At 40.4% G+C, this 23,061-nt stretch overlaps 1 protein-coding gene across 1 annotated transcript; it reads right to left on the bottom strand.

The window, feature by feature from the left end:
* Positions 1-754: 754 nt before the first annotated feature.
* ankrd33ba (ankyrin repeat domain 33ba) lies at positions 755-22,196 on the bottom strand. The gene is made up of 6 exons (XM_033986327.2): positions 21,303-22,196; positions 7,289-7,418; positions 6,247-6,387; positions 6,022-6,163; positions 5,109-5,307; positions 755-2,059 (listed from the first exon to the last, which is right to left on the bottom strand). Exons 1-6 carry the CDS (start codon positions 21,735-21,737, stop codon positions 1,520-1,522), a joined length of 1,587 nt encoding a protein of 528 aa, XP_033842218.1. The 5' UTR covers positions 21,738-22,196; the 3' UTR covers positions 755-1,519.
* Positions 22,197-23,061: the final 865 nt, after the last annotated feature.

Raw genomic sequence — 23,061 nt, 5'->3', positions numbered from 1 at the left:
TTGTGATGTCATGAAGTGGCAGTGAAGTTTTCAAATTAACAGCTCCTCCTTTTACCTTTTGTTCAGTAGAGATTGGCTATAGATTCCAGTGGCTGAAATGATCCAAATGAGTCTAGAAATGAAGGTGTGGAGTTTTAAAACACAGTGGAGCACTTCCTGTATCACCACATGATGACATCACAAGGTGGAACAGAGCGTTTTCAGTTTGAGTTGTGAATGAAACAAAAAAACACAACTCCAGGTCTGTTTGTGATGAGCAAACAACATTATAACAGATCAGAAAATTGCATAATATGAGCAAAGAGACGAGTATCTAAAAAGAACATGCATAACATAACTTTTAATGGCCTTAATTACCCATGAACAAAGATTTAACTGATAATGAACAAACTATTTATTAAGAATGACTCTGGCTTCGTAGAAATTGCCGTAAACATCATCACAACAAAGAGCCGTGTAGCTGTTGGCGCCCCCTATGGATGGTGCTGCACATCACATTGGAGAGTAGTTGATTTTTAAAAATGTGTACTGTCGAATCCTACGTGTATCATCAATTAAGAAAATAAAAGTGTGTACGTCACAGTGGGCATGTCCCAGTGGCGGTGAACACACGGATTGACCGACAATCTTGAGAAATAAGCGATTAAAGATTATTCAAACATGCATGAATCACTCCAAAAAACAACCTCGAGACTGTAAATGAGAAGAAAAAGCTCTTAAAAAACCATTAATACTTTAAGAATGAAAGCGTTTGACCAGTGTTTATTTGCATTTGGTAAAAGTTTCAGACAAAGCAGAGTCAGTTACAGCAGAACAGCTCTAAATGCTGGTTTTTGTTTGTTTTACGGCTAAAAAACTGTTCCTTTCGCGTCACAAAATTCACTGCAATCACTCCATTTCGTGTTAGATCTCTATAGGAAAATAAAAACTCTAATCACATTTCTGCGTTCAATAAAAAAAGCAAAGTTCTGTTATAAATATAGCTCCCTGTTTTAGTCGAGTTTAAATGCTGGGATTGTACTCGCACACATTAGTAGCTTCTAGTTAACTATTAAATTATTGCTTTGAATGTGATCCAGTTTGATTCTCCAAAAAAAAAACAACAACATTTCCACACGGAGTACCCGAAGCATAAAAAAAGACTTGGCCATCTTCACTCCATTAAAAAGCAATAAATATGAAAAATAAGTTATCTAAACATTTCAAGTATGAATCCCTTGGGTTTAAACATCACCGGGGGGAACCATTGTGCTCTGCTAATGCTGCTGACAGTTATTAAACCGCATCCTTTTTACCTCAAGGATACAAAGCGGAGCCCAAAAAAAAAAAAAAAGCCACGCAATTTTCCCTACACTCTGGAACACTGCTGGCTCTCCCATTGTCACCCTGAGCATGTAACAGCATCAACAAACAATAAAAACTGATTTCGAAAACGCACGGCTATTTCTCTGGGGTAAAAAAATAAAACTCACACTGTGCATTTTGGTGTTTTTTTTATCATGTCTTTAAAGCCGTCGTATCAATTCCTTTTCCCAGAGGCGAGATGTCTTTTAGTGATAGCTTCCAGCCGACGTCGCTCTGCCTCCTCTGCTTTCTTCCTCTCCTCTTTCAACTCTTTGTAACGCCACTTTGGTATTTGCAAAAAATGTCCTCCTCCGTCTTTAGCGCTGCTTTTCCTGCGGATCTTTTCAGGCTCGTATGTAGTCGGAGGAGCCTTGGAAACTCGTACTTTCGGGATGCTGAACCCGGGTCTGACGCTGCTCCGCCTCAGGATCATGTGCATAGGGAGTAGACTGGTTCTCCTGATGTCGAGCGGGTTGGTGAAGGTGACCAGGCTGGAGCTGCGCGGTCTCGGGGTCAGGGCTTGGACTTGGAGACTGGCGCGGCGGTCGGGGGAGTTTTTGGCGACCAGGGTGACGCGGGAGTTTTCGAAGAGTTTGAGGTGCGCGTCTTTGCGGTCCGGGTTTATGGTCAGGAGTTCTTTGACCCGCTGCTGACGGATGATCTCGGGTACGGCGTAGCGGCGCTTGCCCACTGCGGGGGGGCTGTCCGGACACACCTGGAGCACGGAGAGAAAAAAATATTATCACACAATCTCGTAATAATCGTAATAATCTCAAGAGGAGCCAGTTGAGGTGGCTGGTCAGGATGCCTAAGGGACGCCAACCCTAGGGAGAAGTTCCGGGCATGTCCCACCAGAAGGAGGCCCAGGAAGAAGACCCAGGACATGCAGGAGGGACTGTGTCTCTCGGCTGGCCTGGGAAACCTTTGGGGTCCCACCAGAGAAGCTGGAGGACGTGTCTTGGGTGCGGAAAGTCTGGGAGTCCCCGCTTAGACTGCTGCCCCCGCGTCCCAGTCGAAGAAAATGGATGGAAAATCTCGTAATACTTAAATTGCTATTAAAACCACATGTGGCTTTGAAGTCGGGGCGTTAAAGCTTTGACTGTATTTAACGTCCCGGCTCTGAAACGCCATCGCTCCCTCTGTTCTAATGTTTAATCAGGGGGGTGACCTCTTACACTACGGAGGGACTGTCATCGGCCCAGTCTCAGTGACCGCTCTCCAAATGTAGATTAAACCCATTTAACGTGTCATTATTAGTGAGATAAATTCTTTAAAATGCGTTCAGATTCTATGAACACGGCTGATACTCTTGCGTCTACTCCAGTTTACCCCAATTGCCAAAATCCTCCCGCTAACGTTGACCAAACCGAGGTGAAGATCTGGAGATGGATCCTCCTCCACGTGGACTTTTATTTGGTTATTTGATTGGGACAGTGCACATGAGCAGACCTGCAGCATAAACACCAGACTGTACAGCTAATCTCCATCCATTGTCCCACATTCACTCTCACACAATCTCATTAACGCACTAACGACGACACTGGAGGCGAGGTGGTGGACGTGTCTTGCCCGAGGACACAACGACAGAGCGCAGAAACATCCCAGGACGTAACCAGGTCCAACCCTACGACCTTAAAGCAGACGTTTTGTGCTATTCTGTAACACCTGTGGATCGTTATGTTAGAATTTGCACATTTTAAATTGTAATATTCACCGAAAACGACTTAATAAAAGCACGAAGTCTTGAAGGTGGGTTCTCATTTAACATGTTAATATAGAGTCTTTAACAACGGAGCGTGTCTTAAACAGCTTTAAATGGAGTTAACCCCTGTTGTGATTTATAAAAACTAATATAGAATGATTTTTTTCCATTGTAATCTCATTTTGAACAACATGTTTCGTCAATATTGGATCTCCTATCGGGTAAAAATCTTTGGGGGGAGCTATGAGCATCGATTTCCACCCCTGATTCTAACGCACACGTCTTAAAAGTCCACCGTGTAGCTCTACCACCTGCTTGTCTTCACGGAGCTGTTAATGCTTTTCCTGGAATGTTCCCCAGTAAGGCATTTAACTTATCTATCTCCATGGAGACAAGAAGGTTTTATCACCAGGCCGAGTTACAGGTCACTGAGGTTTTATTCGCACACGTTTGAGTAACTCTTTATTATTAGTCTGCACATCTCCGAAGCTCAAAACGCTCCGTTCCAACTTGTGATGTCATGAAGTGGTAGTTTTTTTCAAGAGGACTAAAAACTGACCTTTTTACCTTGGCCTACAGCTAAACTCCGGCTATTGTTTTATTGCTTTTACACCAATTGTCTTCTGTTTTTAATGTTAATTGTCTTCTGTTTTTAATGTCTTTTTTGCACTGTAGCACTTTGAGATTTGTTGTTCAAATGTAAAGTGCGTTATAAATAAAATGTATTATTATTATTATTAAGTTAACAGCTGCTTTTACTTTTAGTTCCGTAGAGATTGGCACGTCTGAAATGATTCAAATGATTCTAGTGAAGGTGTGTGGAGTTTAAAAAGTTTAAAAACTTCGAAAACTATTCCATTTATCGGCAAACTATTAGGGATTTGTTTATTGTTCGCCGTTACTTTTGTTTGCATCATCGCTCGTCTTTTACTTCTGCCCAAACAAATTATCTTTGTGGGAGCAATGCACTTTTCTGAATCTTAAAAATTGAGTTTTTGAAATCAGGATTATTCATATCTGTATATTTCATCATAAGAGGAGCAGTAACGCTGTTTTGGAGCGTCAGAAATGATGGTGCAGATTTGCTTTTGTTTGCAAATTGCAGCGTTGGTAATCTTGTGTGACAAACCTGCTTAACAGATAATACCGGTATTAATTATATCTTGTAATTACTGAGAGTCGACGAGTTTGCTGATTAAACGTGGAAGATACGGTTAAATCTGAAATGATCCTAATAAGGTTATAATCCCAGAACGCATTCTCACATTACTGCAACCAAATGTGAGCAACAAAAGCACATAATTACCGGCGAGATAGATTAGACTGATGAATACAAAGTGACGATATGGAGAAACAAACCATTTTATATTTTATATCTGTATCATAGACTGTGTAAAGAAGAGGAATAAGTGAGTGTGACGTCACCCACAGCGTTCAGCTCCAAACAAATGAAGCTAATCAAGGCTAGAGCGGTTATACCGGACAATTTGGATCATAGCAACCAAAGAGCCAATCCGGAGCGAGGTTGTTGAAGGTAAAGCCTCTTCCTGCCCGCACCACTGGTTTAGCAGGGAGAGGGCACTTAGCAACGCTGTCAATCAGACCTGTTGCTAATGCTAGTGCCTGATTTGTCTGTTATTAATGTTCATATCTTGATTCACAGACACAATAGTGAAATAAAAATACCAGGATCATCTAGAGGACTATGTTTTTCAGCTGGCCTGGGGACACCTTGGGGTTCCACTGGAGGAGCTGGAGGATGTGTCTGGGGTGAGGGAAGTCTGGAAGTCCCTGCTTAGACTGCTGCCCCGGATAAGCGGAAGAAAATGGATGGAGGATCATGTAGAGCGGTTTTATACGAACATTTTTAGACCAAAATGACGAGTCTGACAGCAGCAGTTACACAGAGAAGCCCCACAGTTTTTCAATAGAAAGTGAATTGGAGCCAAAGTCCATTGAGTCAGAAGCACGCTCATGCTCACTTCCTATTTGTAACGCGGCGGCTAGCACGTTAGCTACATCCATTTCTCTATACAGTCTATGATCTGTAGGTTGTACGTACTGTGCGGCAGGCCACGGCGATGAAGGGGCTCCTCATGGCCGTGGTCACAGACACCATGTGATCGATCGCGCCCTCGTCGTCGGGGTTGGTGACGTTGGAGATGTTGAACACGTTTCTCACCGTGTCGGAGATGCGCTTCAGACAGCCGCGCGGCTCCAGGGCTTTGGCCACTAGGGGCGCCAGAGGGGGCCATTCCAGACTGGAAGACGAGGTAAAGTTTAAAGTTTAATGGAGATACAAGGGTTTTATGATCGAAGAAGCTACTCAGGGGTTAAATTAAACTTCCTCTGGTATTTCTGTGTTTCTGAAATTTCAAACCAAACATGAAAAATTAGCTATTTTTAAGATCTGAATAGAGGCGGCGGTGACTCGGGTGATTTTGCGTTTGATTCCAGCTGTGACCAACGGTAAATTTTCAATGGTCACCGCTCAACCGATGATGTTTATGTCGAGAGGATTCAAATTGCCAACCTTCAGATCAGTGGACAAGCGCTTTAAGTTTGACTACGGTGATTCCTGATGGTGGGAAAAGGCACAGAATGGAAGGCGTGTGTCTGTTAGTCAGCCCCAGGGCAGCAGTGGCTACAGTAGTTGTGTAAAAATGACTTTGAGTGTCCAAAAAGGCAATATATCAATAGAATTTCTGTTATCTAAGCAAACTAATCTTTACTGGGAGTGAGATTAGTCTACTATTTTACTCTGAAAGTCTATTTTTAAACTATAATATACGAACTGAAGCCCCAGGTGAAAACGTGTAACTCCAACACCTAAAGACCCCCTCTGGTTTTCAAACATTTCATCTTCGAGTTAAAAACGTACTTCCATAACTTTTCTTTCACAGCCAGTACCAAAACTTCACCACGATAATCTAGTGTAGCAGAGAGTCCAATAACAAAACCCGGTCAAAGTTCACCTGTACGTGTCTTTGTACTGCAGTGGACAGGACCTCTCCATCAGACGTGTCATCACCCAGGCCGTCTCGTATCGACCCGTGAACAAAGCCCACTCCCGAGCGCTCAGGTTTCGCCCAAAGTCTCTAGCGTCCAAAGAAGCTCCTGAATTGGGAAGAAAGGACCATCACACACGAGCCGATTTGATCATGTTTGATATGAATTTTGTTCGTATAGTTTCTTTTTACCTGCTAACATGAGAGCGCGCACACAGTCCACTCGTCCCTGCATCGCGGCCTTCATGAGCGCAGTGAAACCGTGGCAGTTCCTCCTCTCGATGTCCAGACCGCAGAAGTAATTCAGTAAGTAGTTAGTGATTGTTATGTGACCTGCAACACAGAAAAGAGAAAAACTTTATTTGGCTTTTTATTTATCCAAATTTATGTTTATGTTTATCCAAATTTATGTTTATGTTTTTAAATTTATGTTATTTTTTCATTTTTGACTTTCTGTTGCAAAATTAGGAAAGTTTTCTTCTTCCCACTCTTTTTTTGAGCTTAAATAAGAAAAAATATGAGAAATGTGCATAAAGTTAACTGGATATGTGTTCATTAATCTGCTTGAAATAAATAAATAAAATAAAATTGACTAAAATAAAATAAAATAAAATTGACTAAAATAAAATAAAATGGACTAAAATAAAATAAAATAAAATAAAATGGACTAAAATAAAATAAAATTGACTAAAATAAAATAAAATAAAATTGACTAAAATAAAATAAAATAACATAGACTAAAATTGACTAAAATAAAATAAAATAAAATGGACTAAAATAAAATAAAATAAAATTGACTAAAATAAAATAAAATAAAATTGACTAAAATAAAATAAAATTGACTAAAATAAAATTAAATAAAATTGACTAAAATAAAATAAAATAACAGACTAAAATTGACTAAAATAAAATAAAATTGACTAAAACAAAATAAAATAAAATTGACTAAAATAAAATAAAATTGACTAAAATAAAATAAAATTGACTAAAATAAAATAAAATAAAATTGACTAAAATAAAATGGACTAAAATGAAATGAAATTAAATTAAACAGCAAATGATGTAGTTTAAATCGTTGCTGCAGTGAAGTGTCCAGCTGACAGATTTAAACTTTGTCTTTTCCTATGGATCAGACCTGGACAACAGAGGGATTACACAGACAAATAAATATAATGAAAATAAAAATATATTGTTTCTAATCTGCCTTTTCCGTTTGAGCGTGGGAGTTTCTTACCTGCCTGAGCAGCAGTGATCAGAGCCGTGTTGCCTTCACTGTCCTGCCAGTTGGGGTCGAGATATGGACACTGAGACAGCGCGATGACCACGTCCACGAAGCCCTGATAACAGGCCACCAGCAGCCCGATCTGTGCGCCATGGCAACAGGAGAAGACAGGAGAGGAGAGAGGAGCGAGGGGGAGAAAATATCTTTACTCAAATGGCTGAAATAGTCACAAAAAATATGGTATAGACAAACTGTATTGTGACATAACGACTGGTTCAAATGGTAAATGGTCACTTTTTATATAGCGCTTTTCCATTTTCAAGGCACTTAAAACGCTTTACATCAAGGAACCACTCACCCATTCATCCACCAGTGTACACGGACACTGAGGGTGAGGTGGGATAAGTGTCTTGAGACCAACGATGTTTTATGTCGAGAGCGGGATTCGAGCCGCCAACCTTCGGATTAGAGGACGAACACACTACTAACCGAGCTACTGCCGCTCATTAAAGGTTTGCTAACTGTTCTGGCTCTTGATCTGCCCCCTGATTGGCTCCGTGAAGTGTTCCACAGCATGGCATTAAACATATTCATTTCTTCATTTACAGACATTTTAAAATTGCTTGAAGTACATATCTTTTTAACGTGAGCATGCTTGCCTCTCCACAAATCTGCCCTTTAACTTTGTGCGGCGGCATTGCTCGTTTTCGTGGAGATACACACGTTTATTGCCATGCCGGGAAATAATGTTTCCACGGAGACACCGCCCCAGAAAAGTTACACAGAGTACATTTAAGGCTGTACTGCACTAATGAGTACCTCAGAAAATTCATATAGATGTAAACAGGGATCAAAACAAAATAACAACATCCTGAAAGTGTTATTGCAAAAATATAACTCGATAGCAGAGTTTTCACACAGTTTTAGCTTTTGCAAAATTAATACAGAAGAAATATTTGCGGTAGAGCCACACTTTGGTCCCACGAGACAGGACGACTTTCAGAATGTCCCTGAATAAACACGTTTTTGCTGTTTCCAGACTAAACTGAGCTTTTACACGTGTCCCTCCTCCTGTCTGTTACCGTGCGCCTGTCCTATGCAGTGTCCTCAAACGGGACAGGTACTCTTTCATGTCTGTGGGAACGCTGCATAAACGTTAGTCTGGAAAACGCCTGTAAAAGTCAGGCATTTTCCGGAAGGTGAGATCCGAGACGGCCAAGTCAAACAAGCTCACTGCTGCGAAGAACCGAGAGTACCAACACAGAAACTGAATCTGCTCCTAAAATCTAAAATATACAAAATAAATATTGTCATTATGAGTTGATACACAGTTTGTTTGTGTAGATCTGGGATAAGGATGCAGTGTTTTTACAAGCTCTGAATAATGAAATGGCAGCTTTGTTGTAGCCCCTGCTGCGAGAGCTTAATTAAAGCCAAGTGCTGGGAAAGTCAAGTGTGTTGATGTACAAGCAGCTCCGTGCACGCGCCACTACGGAATAATATGAAACTATGAAGCTATAACCACACGTTTTTATTCTATTTATCTTTATTTATACAGAGACCACACACACGCTCTTTTTCATGGGTGTCATGTGCAAAATACAGAAAAAATACAAACAAAAAACAAGCAAAACGTACTGTATTTTCCGGACTATACGTCGCTCTGGAGTATAAGTCGCACCAGCCAAAAAATGCATAATAATGGAGAAAAAAACATACAAGTCACACTTTTTGGGGAAATTTACTTTACAAAATCTGAGACCAAGAACTTTAAAATAAGAATAAAATAGAGAACAGGCTGAATATCAGTACATCACGCTAGCGTAACACATTTATATTTATTCAGCGACATGAAGCACAGACAGAACTGAACACGTGTCTGGTTTGTTAACGTAAGATATTAACAGTTAATCAGATAAATAAAACAGAAAAAACAAGCTACAAGTTTACTCTGGATCTCACTCCAAATCAATAAATCCACTGAATTCTTTATCCTTGGTGTCGCTTCTGAACAAATCCACCAGCTCCGGAGAAAGATGAAGCGCCTCTCCTGCTTAGTTGTCAACAGATTCAGCACAATACGATTTTCTTTTAGGGGCGTTTTTGTTCAGTTTTTCTCTTTTAAATTACTGTAATGTTGAATTTTGTTTTATTTTCAGTGTTACAGGAGTAGTAGATGCTGGTACACAAGTCCAGAGTGTCCTCACGCAGTTCTCAGTGTGACAATAACAAAGATGTGAAATTATATATTTTAATAATTTCACATATAAGTCACACCCCCGGACGAGCTCGGAAAAAAGTGCTATATATAGTCAAAAAAAGTAGAAAGTAGAAAACACGGTATAAGTATTTAATTATATTTTGCGTTTGTGGCACCAAATAGTCAATTATACAGTAAATATGTTGTGTTCCAGCCATCTGTTTGCTTCCACTTAACCCTGGGCTCAGAAACAGGAACTCCCAGACTTCCCACACCCCAGACACTTCCTCCAGCTCCTCAGGTGTAGTATGTAGTATTGTTATAACATCATTTAAATTTTTATATTTGATTTATTGATTTATTTTGCTATTATTCCTATTAATTTGACAAACTGAATGACACAAATCTCCACCGTATTAAAAATGATCAGGGCACATCTTACACATGTCTGCAGCGCGCACACACACACACCCACACACACACACACCCACACGCACGCACACTCACATACACACACACGCACACACACACTCACTCTATTTCCACATGTACATTGTCACTGCACTACATGACGTGACTCGCTTTTGCAGCACGAATTTGAGTGACTGCTTCCTCGAACGTCCTACAAAATGGAATACATGGAATTCATATCAGCCCACACAAAGTTACGCCGTTCCCAGAAGCCCTTGCAGCTCGGCAGACCTGTGTGCGAAATGAATAGAGCAGAACGAGTCAGTCCATCAGACCAAACGCAGAGGACAGGTCCCGTATAGCTGAAAAAGTTCAGTATAGACGAGCGCAGACAAAAAAAAAAAGAAACCAGCGCACATTCATACATTCATACACATTATACACTCACATACACTGTACTTTCCAGACATGGTTCACATTCGTTATAATGAACTTTTCCTGGTGCGTATCTGGTGCAACGCTGACCTATATTTTTACTCCTCGTTTAAAAGTCATTATTACAGAAAAAAAAAAAAATTGAATCATGTTATAATGCTGTTTCCTCTTCAAAACCAGACCTGGAGTTGTGTTTTGTTTCATTCACACATGTTTGAGTAACTTTATTATCAGTCTGTCCACATCTCCAAAGCTCAAAATGCTCTGTTCCACCTTGTGATGTCATGAAGTGGTAGTTTTCAAGTTATCTAAGTAATCTAAGTAACACATTTCACATGACGGGGAAGTGTGGCTGTTAACCTACTTATTCTACCTATTCTAACTACGACTGTGGCTGTGTCCTGGGATTATTCAGTAAAATGAACACTTTCAACAAAAAGCACATGATTTAATACAAACCTGGGCACAAAACATCTATATTTATGAAAACTGAAGCTGACATAAAGTAATTTAAAGGTCCTATATTACGCAAAATCGATGCTTTTGAGTATTGAGCCTTGTTATAATGTCAAAAACACACCTGGAGTTGCGTTTTGTTTCATTCACATGTTTGAGTAACGCTTTATTATTAGTTTATCTACATCTCCAAAGCTCAAAACGCTCTGTTCCACCTTGTGATGTCATGAAGTGGTAGTTTTCAAGTTAACAGCTCCTTTTTTACCTTTTGTTCAGTAGAGATTGGCAATTCCAGGGCTTGAGAGAAGAACTCAGGCTAAATACGCAGGGTTTGTGTGTTAAAAATGTGTGAATGAAACAAAAAAAACACAACTTCAGGTGTGTTTGTGATGAGGAAACAACATTATAACAGCCCTTTAATGCTTTGTTTACTGTAAATAAAGGTTTCATTGTAAAAATATGACGATTTCTGCGTTAGATTTGATTACAGCTATTGCAACTAATAACACGATGCCATGGTTGCGTAACATACAGGGACTTGAACTTGAAGAGGGTCACAAATCTCTCCAAATAGCAGCCTACTCGGGCCAGAGGACTTGAACCTCTCGACGAGCTCCTCTGACACCGAAAGAATCGAAATAACCACGACTCAACAAGTCCAGAGTAATCAGGAGGCATCTTCAGAGCTGAGTGTTTGTGCGCTAACCTCTGGGCCTCGCCTTTAGGACGAGGCAAAAGCACACACACACACGATCTGCAACGCAAGTGTTACAGCATAAATATAAGTCTTTTGTTTCTCCGTGTAACATTTCTAGTGGAGGATTCATTGTGTTTCCATGGTGACGTTATTGCTTCGCCAGGATTGTTGACGTTAAACTTGGGCTATCTTGTGTTTTTCAAGTGCAGGTGTTTAAGTCGTTAAAGAAAACAATGAAAACAATGAGAACATGCATGTACGAGCGGCGTCTCCTCTCCACGGATCTGACCTGTGTCTTGACCTGGAAACGCTAATGTCATACTGCGGAACTTTCTCGGCAAAGCAATAAAAGTAAGTAGAGTTTGAGTCATTTTTCACTAGAAGCACATTTTTTACAACAAAATTCTACTCTTTTGTTCTGTTTACCCTGTTTCCTCATGTAACATTTCTACCAGGGGTTTCACTGTGTTTCCATGGTGACAGTATTGCTTTGCCTGGAGTGTTCCGCAGTATGGCATTAAACTTGGCTATCTTGCGTTTTTCAAGGGCAGATGTTTAAGTCGTTAAAGAAAACAATGAAAACAATGAGAACATGCATGTACGAGCGGCGTCTCCTCTCCACGGATCTGACCTGTGTCTTGACCTGGAAGTGCTAATGCCATATTGTGGAACTTTTCCAGCAAAAGCAATAAAAGTAAGTAGAGTTTGAGTCATTTTTCACTAGAAACACATCTTTTACGACAAAACAATACTCTTTTGTTCTGTTTCCCGTTTCTTCATGTAAAATTTCCAGTGAAGGATTGACCGTTTCCATGATGACGTCACCGCTTTGCCAGGAATATTACGCAGTGTGGCATTAAACTTGGCTATCTTGCATTTTTCAAGTGCAGTTACGTGCACTAATGTTATACTGTGGAACTTTCCCAGCAAAGCAATAAAAGTAAGTAGAGTTTGAATCATTCTTCACTAAAAACTCATCTTTTACACAAAATAATACTCTTTTGTTTTGTTTCTCCTTTCACCATGTAACATTTCCAGTGAAGGATTCATCGTGTTGCCATGGTGACGTTATTACTTTGCCCAGGATTGTCACGCGGAATGGCATTAAACTCGGCTATCTTGCGTTTTTTTCAAGTTCAGATGTTTTAATCCTTAAAGAAAACAATGAAAACACTCTCCTCAGCGCTTGACCTGGAAACGCTAATGTCATATTGTGGAACATTCCTGGCAAAGTAATAAAAGTAGGAAGCGTTCGGGTCATTCTTCACTATGAGCACATCTTTTACACAAAATAATGCTCACTCACTGTGTTAGGCTGATGTCTGACCCTGTGGCAATGGCAACATGACACATCTGTATAATGACTCTGAAGATTAACAGTGATTTATGCATGAACTCGTTTTGAACTCGAGCTCGCCTCCGAGGGACAGTCGGAGTTTTGACAGTGTTATAGTTTTATCAAAATATTTCTTATACAAAATATTATTCTTCATAAAAATGTGGATGCGTAGGTTTTTTGCTGCATCTTTTCACATTACATTACTATACAATGGTTATGTTCTAAAAATAACTCGTAAAATCGAAGTATCAGCTTAATTTTTTACAATTTTTCTCTATGTTTTGCAGAAAAAGTTTAAAAGTTTATATTTTTATTTCTCAAGCAAATGTTTGGGTCTGAAAGCAGGTCTTGATCTTTTGTTTCATTCTATAATAACTGAACTTATCTTTTTAAATCTGCGAAGGTTTGAACTTTGAGAGTGTTTAAACAAGAGAGAAACGTGAGAAAATGTTAATGCCTGTGTGAGAAAAGTGTATAAAGTGTGTGGTGAGGGGTTTTACAGCCAAAAACATATATACACCATATTTTCCAGAGTATAAGTCGCACTTTTTTTCATACTTGGTCCAGGGATACTCAGATGTAATTGTGAAATATATGTTTTTTCTTAATTTTTTGGCTGGTGCGACTTACACTCCGGAAAATACGGTAATAATTGTAAAAAATACGGGTTATTTTGCAAGTTTTCTCGCCGACAAAACCCACAATGTCGATGAAACGTTCTGCACCGACAAAGACGCCTACGAAGGTTTGAACTTTGAGAGAGTTTAAATGAGAGAGAAATGTGAGAAAATGTTAACGCCTGTGTGAGAAAAGTGTATAAAGTGTGTGGTGAGGGGTTTTACAGACAAAAACTGTAAAATAATTGTAAAAAATAAAGCTGATACTTCGCAGATTTCACCTATTGCGGGTTATTTTTAGAACGTGACCCCCGCGATAAACGAGGGACCACTGTACGGTAAATAAAAATAGCTTTTTAGAAATACTGTCGGTGCAGAACGTTTCATCGACATTGTGGGTTTTGTCGGGGAGAAAACAAATTGCAAACATACAGCACTTCAGAGTCACACTGCGATCCAACGTTTATGTAATTTTCAGTCCCTTAGCCAATCAGGATGCAGAACACAATGCACGCTGTAAAAAAAACACGCAAAATTACAGTAAAACGAGACCGCAAAAGGTGAACCGCGATATAGCGAGGGACAACTGTACAGCACTTTTCCACCTTTAACGCACTCAAAACACACACACACACACAACCTTTAGATCAGAGGACGAACGCACAACCAACTGAGCCACTGTCGACCGTGAGTGAATGAACTATATTTAACCCTCTGATGCATGAATTATGAAAGCTTTGGACAAGATTTTTTTTTTTTCCAGAAGTGTTTTTATTCTTCTCAGGACATGAAACAACATTGTGAGCTGCCTGTAAAAATGAATTAACTTGTGTTCTATTGTAAATATATTAACACATGTTTCTTTTTATGCTTTGAAAAACATTTCAACAATTTTGGGGAAATTTCAACACTGTATAGGAGCAATGTTTATCCCTGAATAAGAAAACCAATCAAAATCCAAGGAAATTTACTTGCAGTTACACCGACTGACCACTGAATTGACCTCAATGGAGTGTGGCAGCAGAGAGCACTCTAGATATTCAGCTCCACCATTTAAACCAATGCATTAAAGAGAAAGCTATGTTTTAGTAGCTGTCCACTGAAGGACCGCTGTGCACCAGAGGGTTAAACTTGTCATTGTTGATTGGCAGGTGCTGCGTCTGGCTTGTTCCAGAAGGTTTACAGGCTTTTCACTCCTGAGTTTATACTGCACTTCCAGCACATTCACATAACATAATCAACACACATCCACTCACATCACATGTAATCTGGACTCCATCCACACCTCAGAATAGAACGGCTTACGCTCGCAGATTAGTAAGCGTGTATCTTTAGTTAATGTGGGAGAGCTACACATAATTAGACCTGTGCCTTTAGTCTATGAAGTTCTTTCACAGACACAATAGACGGCTCTGATTCACTCGAGCGCATTGTGTAAGTTCGAGTCTTTAAGCGCAGACTGAAAATAGACTGGAGCTATACTGTGCTGTCAGCAGAGTTTTATCGTCTTGTCGTTCTGAGACAATGCTCTTAGCGCCGACAAGGCCAGAGGGCTTTGTGTAAGTTGGTTTAAGAGGTCAGTATTAACAAACTTAACCCAGAGAAGAAAGAAGTCGGGTTTGGAGAGAGTATTGTTGCTTTATGTATGGACAAGATATAAAACGTGCTACATAAGAGTAAAAGTAGATCATTTTAGCTTTCTTTTTCCCTTTTTCCAGACAGTTTTAATGGGATTTTTGTCATTTTTTAAGTAAATAAACAATTGAAGATGAACAATTTCAACGAAAAGCACATGATGTAATACAAACCTGTGCACAAAACAGCTATATTTATGAAAACTGAAGGTGACATAAAGTAATTTAAAAGTTTTATATTACGCGAAATCAATGCTTTTGAGTGTTGAGCTGTGTTATAATGTTGTTACCTCCAAAAACAGACCTGAAGTTGCGTTTTGTTTCATTCACACATGTTTGAGTGACTTTATTATCAGCCTGTCTATAAGCTCAAAACGCTCTGTTCCACCTTATGATGTCATGAAGTGGTAGTTTTCAAGTTAACAGCTACATTTTACCTTTTGTTCAGTAGAGTCCAGTAATTTCCAGGTCTGAAATGATCCAAGTGATTCTAGTGAAGATGTATGAAGTTTAAAACACAGTGGAGCACTTCCTGTATCACCACATGATGACATCACAAGGTGGAACAGAGTGTTTTTAGTTTGTTGTAAATAAACAATTGAAGAGACAGAACAAATGATTTAATTCTTCTTTTTGCCATTGGATAACTCTATTTGCCGTACAATCAGATTAAAATTCTTGATATTAACGTCCAACCCTGGTCTTTGCTAGCAACATATTTAAAAACAACTTTTAAATACTTCTTTATTAACTTCACATCATAGACTGCATATATAAATGGACATAGCTAACGTGCTAGCTGCTGCACTTCCGGGTTCATCAACTTTGGCTCCAATTCACTTTCTATTGCAAAAAACATGGCCCTTTTTTCTGTAACTGCTGCTGTTAGGTTAGTTATTTTGGTTTTAAATGTTCATATTAACTCGCTCTACGTGATCCTGGTGTTTTTATTTCGCTAAATCAAGATAAGATAAGATAAGATATGCCTTTATTAGTCCCACAGTGGGGAAATTCCAATATTGCACTGCACAGTTAAAGAACAGCAGGAAAATGGTACATGCAATAAAACAAGATAATAGATAATAGCTTAAAATAATTAAAAAATAAACTAAAAATAGACTCTAATGTAACACACTGTTTCTTAATATGTACAATAAGAGTAACAGTGCAGCATATAAACAGAATAAATCTCAGTAAAGATATGAACATTAATAACAAACAAATAAGGCGTGTTCTTTCCCCGACGTTGCTCCTGCTAGCGTTAGCAACAGGCCAACTCTCTGCTAAACCAGTGATGCGAGCAGAAAGGGGCGTTACTTTCAACAGCGTCACTCCTAATTGGCTCTTTGGTTGCTATGATACTCGCGGTCGGAATTCCAAATATGAAACTCCGCTCCAAATTCGTCGCTATAACTGCTAGCCTCGATTAGCTTCATTTGACTTTATGTAATCTACGCTTCACATTTACTACTTTTATACTTTTACTTGAGTAATGTTTTTGTTTTCACTGCAGCTGTGTACTTTTACTTCAACCAGGGGGGAGGTTTCAGCACTATTTCAATACGTCAAACGGGAACAAAACGCTACGAAAATAAAGAAACGACGATGTATAACCATACGAAACGCTGTCATGTTGCCTTATGCTAATATTTATACAACTATAGCCCACATTCGCAGTTCAAATCTCTCCCTCCGTCTCTTTTTCTCTCCCTCTCTGTCTGTCTTTCATACTGTGACGAGGCCCGTGCTGCCGTCAATAGCTCTGCCTGTTAAGTCTGCACGGTCACATGGCTGTATCAAATCAGATGTGTATGACGGTGTCTTTGATTTTTCCACTCGTGTGTGTGTGTGCGTTTGCAGCGGCGTCATCTCAAATGTATGTCACCAAACTCCGGCGGTGCCCAGAGCCTGACGACGGGCTGCTGGACTACGCTCTGCTACGGATCATGTTGGGTTTTTCTTGGCAGCCATGTTTTAAACGCGCTGGAGATGCCCCGCTGTGTCACCCAAACTAACCCCATGTTCATAAAACGGACAGTGAACAGAGAGAGAGGGAAAGAGGGAGAGAGGAAAAGAGAAAGAGGGAGGGCAGCGGGTTGGTAACAGTACATTGCCCTAATTGGAATTGATTGGATCTCGCTGTTGTGTTTGTCGAGCCCGAGCACATCACCTGAGCGTCACAGCGAACTTACACGCATGTATTTACAGAGCTACAATTAAAGTTTTGCAAGGATTTATATCATTAAACTCAAAATAATACAGTTAAAGGGGACGTACTACGCTATTTTCTGATCTACTGTATGTTATAATGTTGTTTCCTCGTCACAAACAGACCTGGAGTTGTGTTTTGTTTCATTCTCACATGTTTAATACGCGTATCCTGCATATTTAGGCTTCTCTGAGTTCTTCTCTCACACTCAAAACACTCTGTTCCACCTTGTGATGTCATCATGTGGTAATACAGGAAGTGCTCCACTGCGTTTTTAAACTCCACACCTTCATTTCTAGAATCATTTGGATAACTTCAGCTCTGGAATTGCCAATTTTGACTCAACAAAAGCTAAAAAGGAGCTGTTAACTTGAAAACTACCACTTCATGACATCACAAGGTGGAATAGAGCGTTTTGAGCTTTGGAGATGTAAACAGACTAATAATAAAGTGTGACGGAAACATGTGTGAATGAAACAAAACGAAATTCCGTGTTTTTTAATATAGGACCTTTAAATCTTAAAAGTCATACCTGGAGTGGTGGTTTGTAGCTTTTGTATGTCTGTATTTTGTAAAAACAATGGTACTTTCCAAAATCAATGAAGTATTTGTATGGAGTATTTAGCCTAGAGTAAATGTATGGCCAATGTGCTGGGACATAGTAACAGAGCAACAGTATGGTTGGTCGTATTAGTACTATATATCCTGTATATGTGATCATAAAGTAGTAGTAGTAGTAGTAGTGGTGGTGGTAGTGGTTGTGGTTGTGGTACTAGTTGTTATGGTTGTAGTAGTACTAGTACTGGTAGTAGTATTAGCGGTAGTGGTAGTGGTAGTAGTGGTAGTGGTAGTGGTGGTAGAAATAGTGGTAGTGGCAGTGGTAGTGGTGGTAGTAGTAGTAGTAGTAGTAGTAGTAGTAGTAGTAGTAGTAGTAGTAGTAGTGGTGGTAGTGGTTGTGGTTGTGGTACTAGTTGTTATGGTTGTAGTAGTACTAGTACTGGTAGTAGTATTAGTGGTAGTGGTAGTGGTAGTGGTGGTAGAAATAGTGGTAGTGGCAGTGGTAGTGGTGGTGGTGGTAGTAGTAGTAGTAGTAGTAGTGGTAGTGGTAGTGGTAGTGGTAGTGGTAGTGGTGGTAGTGGTAGCGTAGTAGTACTAGTACTGGTAGCAGTAGTAATAGTAGTAGTAGTAGTGGTGGTTGTGGTAATGGTTGTGGCAGTAGTAGTAATAGTAGTAGTAGCAGTAGTAGTAGTCGTCATAGTGGTAGTGGCAGTACTCATTAGTATATACAGATTTTTTTTTACTTTTAAACCTTGATGACTTTTACCTTTTCTTCTTCATTTTGTGACATTACATTTGACAGAGGGTTTTCAGAGTTGTGTTGAGTAGTTTTTAGGTTGTGTAAAGTGTCCGTCCCTGTACAGTATATACAGTATATGCAGTATATGCAGTATATACAGTATATGCAGTTTTAAGTTGATGTCCACAGACTCCATCATTACACATGTACATTCAGAGCACATGTTCTCACTAAACGACCCATGTTCTGTGATGTTCCTCTTGTTATGTTCAACCCCGGGGTCACACAGTACAGTCAAACCACATGAACACTTCCTGGTTTCACAGCTAATGGACAACATGCATGTGACCTTTGAACTGTCCCGGGCCGCACAGTGTATGGGGCGTGTGTGTCTGTGTGTGTCTCTGTGTGTGTCTCTGTGTGTGTGTCTGTCCCCAAACTGAACACTGAACAAGCCTCTGCCATGTCGATGATGTCACTGCACTGTTACTTCCTATGACCTCATCACTGATTACACACTGTACATCGGAAACGGGAAAGGGAGCGGCGAGAGGCAGAGCGCCGCGCTGTCCAACTTTAAAAATGAATATCGGGTGTATGCTGAAGAAAAAGTAAAATGTGGCCAAATAAATAATAAGACATTACTGTAGTACTAGTAGTAGTAGTAAAGGTAATAATGGTAGTGATTTTGGTGGTAGTAGTAGTGGTAGTGGTAATCGTAGTAGCGGGAGTAGTAGCAGTAGTAGTAGTAGTAGTAGTAGTGGCAGTAGAAGTAGTAGTATTAGTAGTGGTAGTAGTAAAGATAATAATGGTAGTGGTTTTGGTGGTAGTAGTAGTAGTAGTGATAGTAGTGGTTTTGGTAGTGGTAGTAGTGGTAGAAGTAGTGGTAGTAATAGTAGTAGTAGTAGTGGTAGTAGTAGTGGTAGTAGTAGTAGTAATAGTAGTAGTGGTAGTAGTAGTAGTAATAGTAGTAGTGGTAGTAGTAGTGGTAGTAGTAGTAGTAGTAGTAGTGATAGTAGTGGTAGTGGTTTTGGTAGTGGTGGTAGTAGTCGTCGTAGTAGTCGTAGTAGTGGTGGTAGTAGTAAAGATAATAATGGTAGTGGTTTTGGTGGTAGTAGTAGTAGTAGTGGTAGTAGTAGTAGTAGTAGTAGTAGTAGTAGTAGTAGTAGTAGTAGTAGTGAAAGAAGATAAATAAAATGCAGCCAAATAAATAAAACCCCATCACTGTATAAATCATAATCTTCTGTGTTTATACATTTTACCAGAGCTGCCATCGCCTCATTGTTGAGGACGTACACACTGGGCTGAACAGGGTTGGACCTGATTAGTACTTGGACGGGAAAGTACTCGGTGGTGGTCGGACGGGGAAAGTACTCGGTGGTGGTCGGACGGGGAAAGTACTCGGTGGTGGTCGGACGGGGAAGATTGGAAGCCTCACTTACATCAGTCTGCCCCGGGGCCCAGGGCGGCTGCACCGAGTATGGAACGAATACATAACACACCCAATTAGAGCCAAGTACTGCACTTAAGCAGACTTTTTAGGCATCTGTCCTTTACTTAAGTAGATTTTACAGCAGATACTTTTTACTTTTACTTCACTACATTTGAGAGCAGTATCTGTACTTTCTACTTCACTACATTTTGGAGCAGGACTGTAAAGTTAAAAAGTACTTTTCATTTGATTTGAGTGGTTATTTTTACCATGTTCGAGGTAAAATGCTGACTAATGTTTTCAAGTTCGACTTCAACTTTGAGCAAAAGTACACAAAATTAATGCAAAAAATTAAGAAATGGATTCGTATTGTTAGTTTTTGACCAAAATCTGTGTAATATTTTAACTTATATCACTACATTTAACACTTTTTCCTCTTAAAGTACAATTTTAAACAGCTACTTAAATGCTGATTTCCTATGTGACACTTTTACTTTTACCTCTGCAGCTGTACTTTTACTTAAGCAACAAAACTTAGTACTTCACCCACCAATTCCAAATTATAATGTGACTTTATGTGTCTGGAAAAATGAGACTAAACAAGTGCAAACTGATTATAATAAAAGCAAGAACTGACTTGGTTGCAGTATTTTGGCTGAGTACATGTAGCAGAAGTGTAATTACAGATCTGGAAACCTGCCTATAACTTTACGCACGGCTTATTTATCTGCAAATCAAGTGTGGAGCACAAAAAGTTGAGAGTATTTCACGTTTCCTTTGTGAAATTTGGACAGGAATAATGTCATTAGTGTCGCCCGCGTGCGCACAAAGCCATCCACATAAACGCAGCAACAAAACGCACACTTTTATAGCCACATAAACGCACCTTTATGAGCCCCACGCCCTGCCACAGTGGAATGCCCCACTCTGACAGGCTGCACTGTGTTTGGGGTTCACGTTAAGAGCTTAAACTGGAGGGAAAAAGTTGGTTTAAGGTCATTTTACCTGCATCCAAACACAAACAGAGCAGTGTCGTGGCGCATCTCGCTTGTTCTGGGCCTCGGAACAGAACAGGAGGTAAGCACCTACAGCACGTGCGCATGTCTAATTATCTCTATACCAGACGCGCAGAAGCTCCTTAGGGTGAATTGCATTAAGTGACAGGGAGCTTGAACACTGTCTGGGTTTGCTGACTCTGAATTAATAAGAAATAACGCGCTGCATGAGTGTGGGATTGTGTTTTGGGGGCGTAATCGCATCCAAATGAGTGAGTTTTTACATGTGGTTTACTGTCCTCACCCTGTTGTTCCGGTCAGTAGCCTTGACCTCCTCCTCCTTGACCCCGTGCCGGATCATGATGCGCACGATGGCCGCGTTGTTGGTGCAGCACGCCTGGAAAAAGGACAGCGGCTCTGGGCTCTCCGGGGACGGCGTGCTGCGCTCTGAGTCCGCCAACACGTCCTCAGGCGGGTAGAAGGAGTCATCCGAGACGATGCTTCTACAGTCATCCAAGTCCTCAAAGTCCACCTCCTCAAAGTCTTCATCATCGTCCTCCTCCTCCTCGCACGAGCCCAGGTAGTCGTCATCGTGGGACAGTGACTCCTCTGTGATTGTGGGGTGGATTTGCGTGACTTTCCCCGGTACTTTCAGGAGATGGGGTTGATGTTGGGGCTGATGCTTGAGCCGGACCGTGGGGATGCCTCCTCCATCCCTGTCGTCCGTGATCAGAACCATCTAACCCCCCAGACTTGGGCACTGTCCCCGGGGTACAGTGCAGCCTGGCGCGCAGCTCGTGGGCATGGGAAAGCAAGAGCTGGCAGATAAACGCTGGAAAAGTGCGTAAATTTCACATGGAAACGTCCAGGATAAGTCCACAGGGCGCTGCTTTTTGTTTTTTTTTTAAGTTTGTGGATAGTCCCTTATGGCGCAGCGCTGCTTACGCGTATCCATCTGTCATTTACGCACACTTGGATCTGGCGTAAACTTGTCCAACGCAGCGACGAACATGGCACAAACTAAACTGTATATTCCACACGAGTCTGTAGACATCCGAAATCCAAACCATATGCATCAAATTTAAAAACTGCACGCGCCCAAAGTGGAGTTATAACATTAAGCCGGAGTAAAAGTGCTGCGTACACAAGCGTCCCATGTAGGGCGGAGAGACAGCACTGCGTTAACCTGGAGTCTCCTAATCCGATTAGGTTGGACTGGGACCTCTCTCTCTCTTTCCCTCTCTCTCTGTCCATAGGCTACTGATGTCAGATTAACTCCCCCCTGACTACTCTTCTCACTGCAATCTTTATATGAGATTTGTTTATATAGAAATACACATTATATGACACGAGAACTGAGATATTTTTGCAGTTTTGCTTAATAGTTCTTATATAACCCACTGTTTTCCCATTTAATAATACCAAAGTACATAAAAACTGTGCCAACAAACACTATCCCATCCCATTTTCCAGATCTATTATTTGATAAACTGTATTTACATAGATCTGATAGGACACTTTACTTCAATTATTAATATATCCGCGAGGTCGTATTGGCTGTGGTGGAAAATGAAGACGAGCTCAGGCTGTCCCAGTGTGTGCCCATTATTATTATGGCTCCATCTACCCCCAGCTGAGAGCACTGACAGGACCGGCTCCCCCTGGGGTCCTGTCTCTATGGTGTCAGGCTGCTGCTGCTGCGTGGGGGTCACTGTGTATTTATATTTTTACACCTATAGCGTCTATACCGAGGTTGAGGAAATGCTATTTGAAAGCAGTTTCCGCGGATTCTGAAGCGCGTTGGAAGTTTGAAGCTTTAATCCAGATGTGAGCAGCTCCTGCAATCACAAATTAAATGAAATTACTCCAGTTTGGGTTGAGAACGAGCAGGAAAGTGGTGATAGTACACAGACACAGCCATGAAAAACAAAATGCGTAATGAATTGTATGACTTTATTTAAATATTTTGCGATATATAAACCAAAATCCTATGTCACATCATCTCAGAAGTTAGCATTTAGCGCACGAGTGACTTAAATGCGTGCCAAGAAATATGGAAAAAG

This window comes from Periophthalmus magnuspinnatus, chromosome 20, assembly GCF_009829125.3.
Source record: "Periophthalmus magnuspinnatus isolate fPerMag1 chromosome 20, fPerMag1.2.pri, whole genome shotgun sequence".
Lineage (NCBI taxonomy): Eukaryota > Metazoa > Chordata > Actinopteri > Gobiiformes > Gobiidae > Periophthalmus > Periophthalmus magnuspinnatus.
The sequence above is the reverse complement of the archived record's forward strand: the minus strand, read 5'-3'. Positions and strand labels throughout refer to the sequence as shown.